Here is a 1,697-nt window from a genome sequence, read left to right as displayed (position 1 = left end):
GTGCTGGGTGGGGTGGGTGAGTTCGCTGTGACTTAAGCAGAAGAGGTCAGCGCGTGACACACACATAACCCGCGGGGGGCGCGACAGACAGCAGGGGTCAACCCAAACCAGAAAGGCACAACCTGGAGCCACGCGCCAAAGGTTACACCCCCACACCCGCCCCCACGAAGGCGCCAGTGGTACCCGCGGATCTGCGCCCCTCAGATTCTGCGTATCACCAACGAATCCGAAGGAGAGAAAGTTGCTAACAATAGGTGCTGGGTACTCCTCAGAGATCTTCCTGTCTCCCTCCCGCCCGACCGTCTGCGTCCAGAGTGAGCGGCGACGCCCCCCTTACCCGCTGCCCGCTTGGGCGCCTGCTGTTTCCTCCTGGGCATCTCCGCACCGGGCACTTGCGCTGACTTCTCTACCCACAGTTACGCGGCGTCTGGGCGCTCTCACAGTCCATACAGAGGCGCTCGGCGCTCCTCCGATCGCGGCAGTTCGGCTTGTGTTTTAATCCAATAAGCGTGATGTAAAAAGAAAAAGAGAAAAGCGGAAAGGAAAGAGAGAGATCACAGACAGCGGTGCCTTTTATGTGGCGGAGAGCCGCAGCTCTATGGCGGATTTCTTTCGCCCTTTTTTTTTTCTTTCTTTTTTTTTTGGGAGGGGAAGGCTGTCCCTGTTGCTGTCAGATGCCAGTCTCCGTGTGATATATAATGGACAGAGAGAGAGAGCGTGAGTGAGAGAGAGCGAGAGAGTGCGCGTGTTTGGTTGGAATAGTATAACATGCATACACAGACAGGGCGAGGCGATGCCAGGAAACATCGATCCAGAGAACAAACTGAACATTAACAAACTCCTCCCTCTTCGCCTGCACTTGATGATGGCAGAGAGACATTTGTTACAGCAGATAAGCGGGAGTTTATTAAAGAGACAGCGGTCGGAGAGAGAGAGAGTGACAGAGCACCGGCACGGGTAAACGGCTTGCACCCGCCCACTACAGTGTGGCCGGCCGGGAAGAGGGCCGAGCCGAGCCCGTCCCATCCAATCCCCTCCACGAATCACAACTCATCTGCCCCGTCCTGCAAAGTGTGCCTTTAACGCTGCATGGATCTGCCACAGTGAGAAGTCTACATCATTTATGTCCAGTGTATTTTTTATTCTCTCCATTAATTTTCACAGTAAATCTCCCATTTGGTTGGATTGTGTGTTTTAATTAATGTTTCATTTCTTTGGCAAAAATCACTTTGCATGAAAAGTACAGGAAGACTCTTCTAAGAGCAAATGGTGAGGATTCTGAGGAAATTCTATCTGAATAATAGTTTTTGCTGTAATAACCAAACATATTCGATTAGCGGACATTAACCGTGTATGTATTTTTAGAATGCAATTAATTGCAAAAATTAAGTGGCTGTTTATTCTTTTTCTGTCCAAGCAGACAGCCATCAAAAATAGAATTTGAAGAATAAAGAGTGTATGTATGTTAGCAAGCCTGCCTGTTGAATTAATGCTAATCAAAAAGAAAACGCAAGGCAACAATACAGGCAGCTGCATGGTGTGTGTGCTATAATTTTGTGATCTCGTTTTCATTAAACCTGTTTCTTCAACATTCTGTCATCTTTCATTTGATTTTATGCACTCTTTGATATGTGAGTTAGGAAGCCTTTAGACAGGAAGGTTATGTGTGACCATTTAAAAGACTTTACCTAACGAAA

General features: G+C 48.3%; 1 protein-coding gene across 1 annotated transcript in view; it reads right to left on the bottom strand.

The window, feature by feature from the left end:
- The window catches only part of LOC114659429 (teashirt homolog 2), a 178,600-nt gene extending 177,517 nt beyond the window's left edge, over positions 1-1,083 (bottom strand). The window contains exon 1 of the mRNA XM_028811911.2: positions 338-1,083. Coding sequence (XP_028667744.1) covers positions 338-377 — 40 coding nt within the window. The 5' untranslated portion in view covers positions 378-1,083. The remainder of the gene's footprint in view (positions 1-337) is intronic.
- Between the last annotated feature and the right edge of the window lie 614 nt (positions 1,084-1,697).

This window comes from Erpetoichthys calabaricus, chromosome 10, assembly GCF_900747795.2.
Source record: "Erpetoichthys calabaricus chromosome 10, fErpCal1.3, whole genome shotgun sequence".
Classification (NCBI taxonomy): domain Eukaryota; kingdom Metazoa; phylum Chordata; class Cladistia; order Polypteriformes; family Polypteridae; genus Erpetoichthys; species Erpetoichthys calabaricus.
Note: the sequence above shows the minus strand (reverse complement) of the source record. Positions and strands in the feature narration are given on the sequence as shown.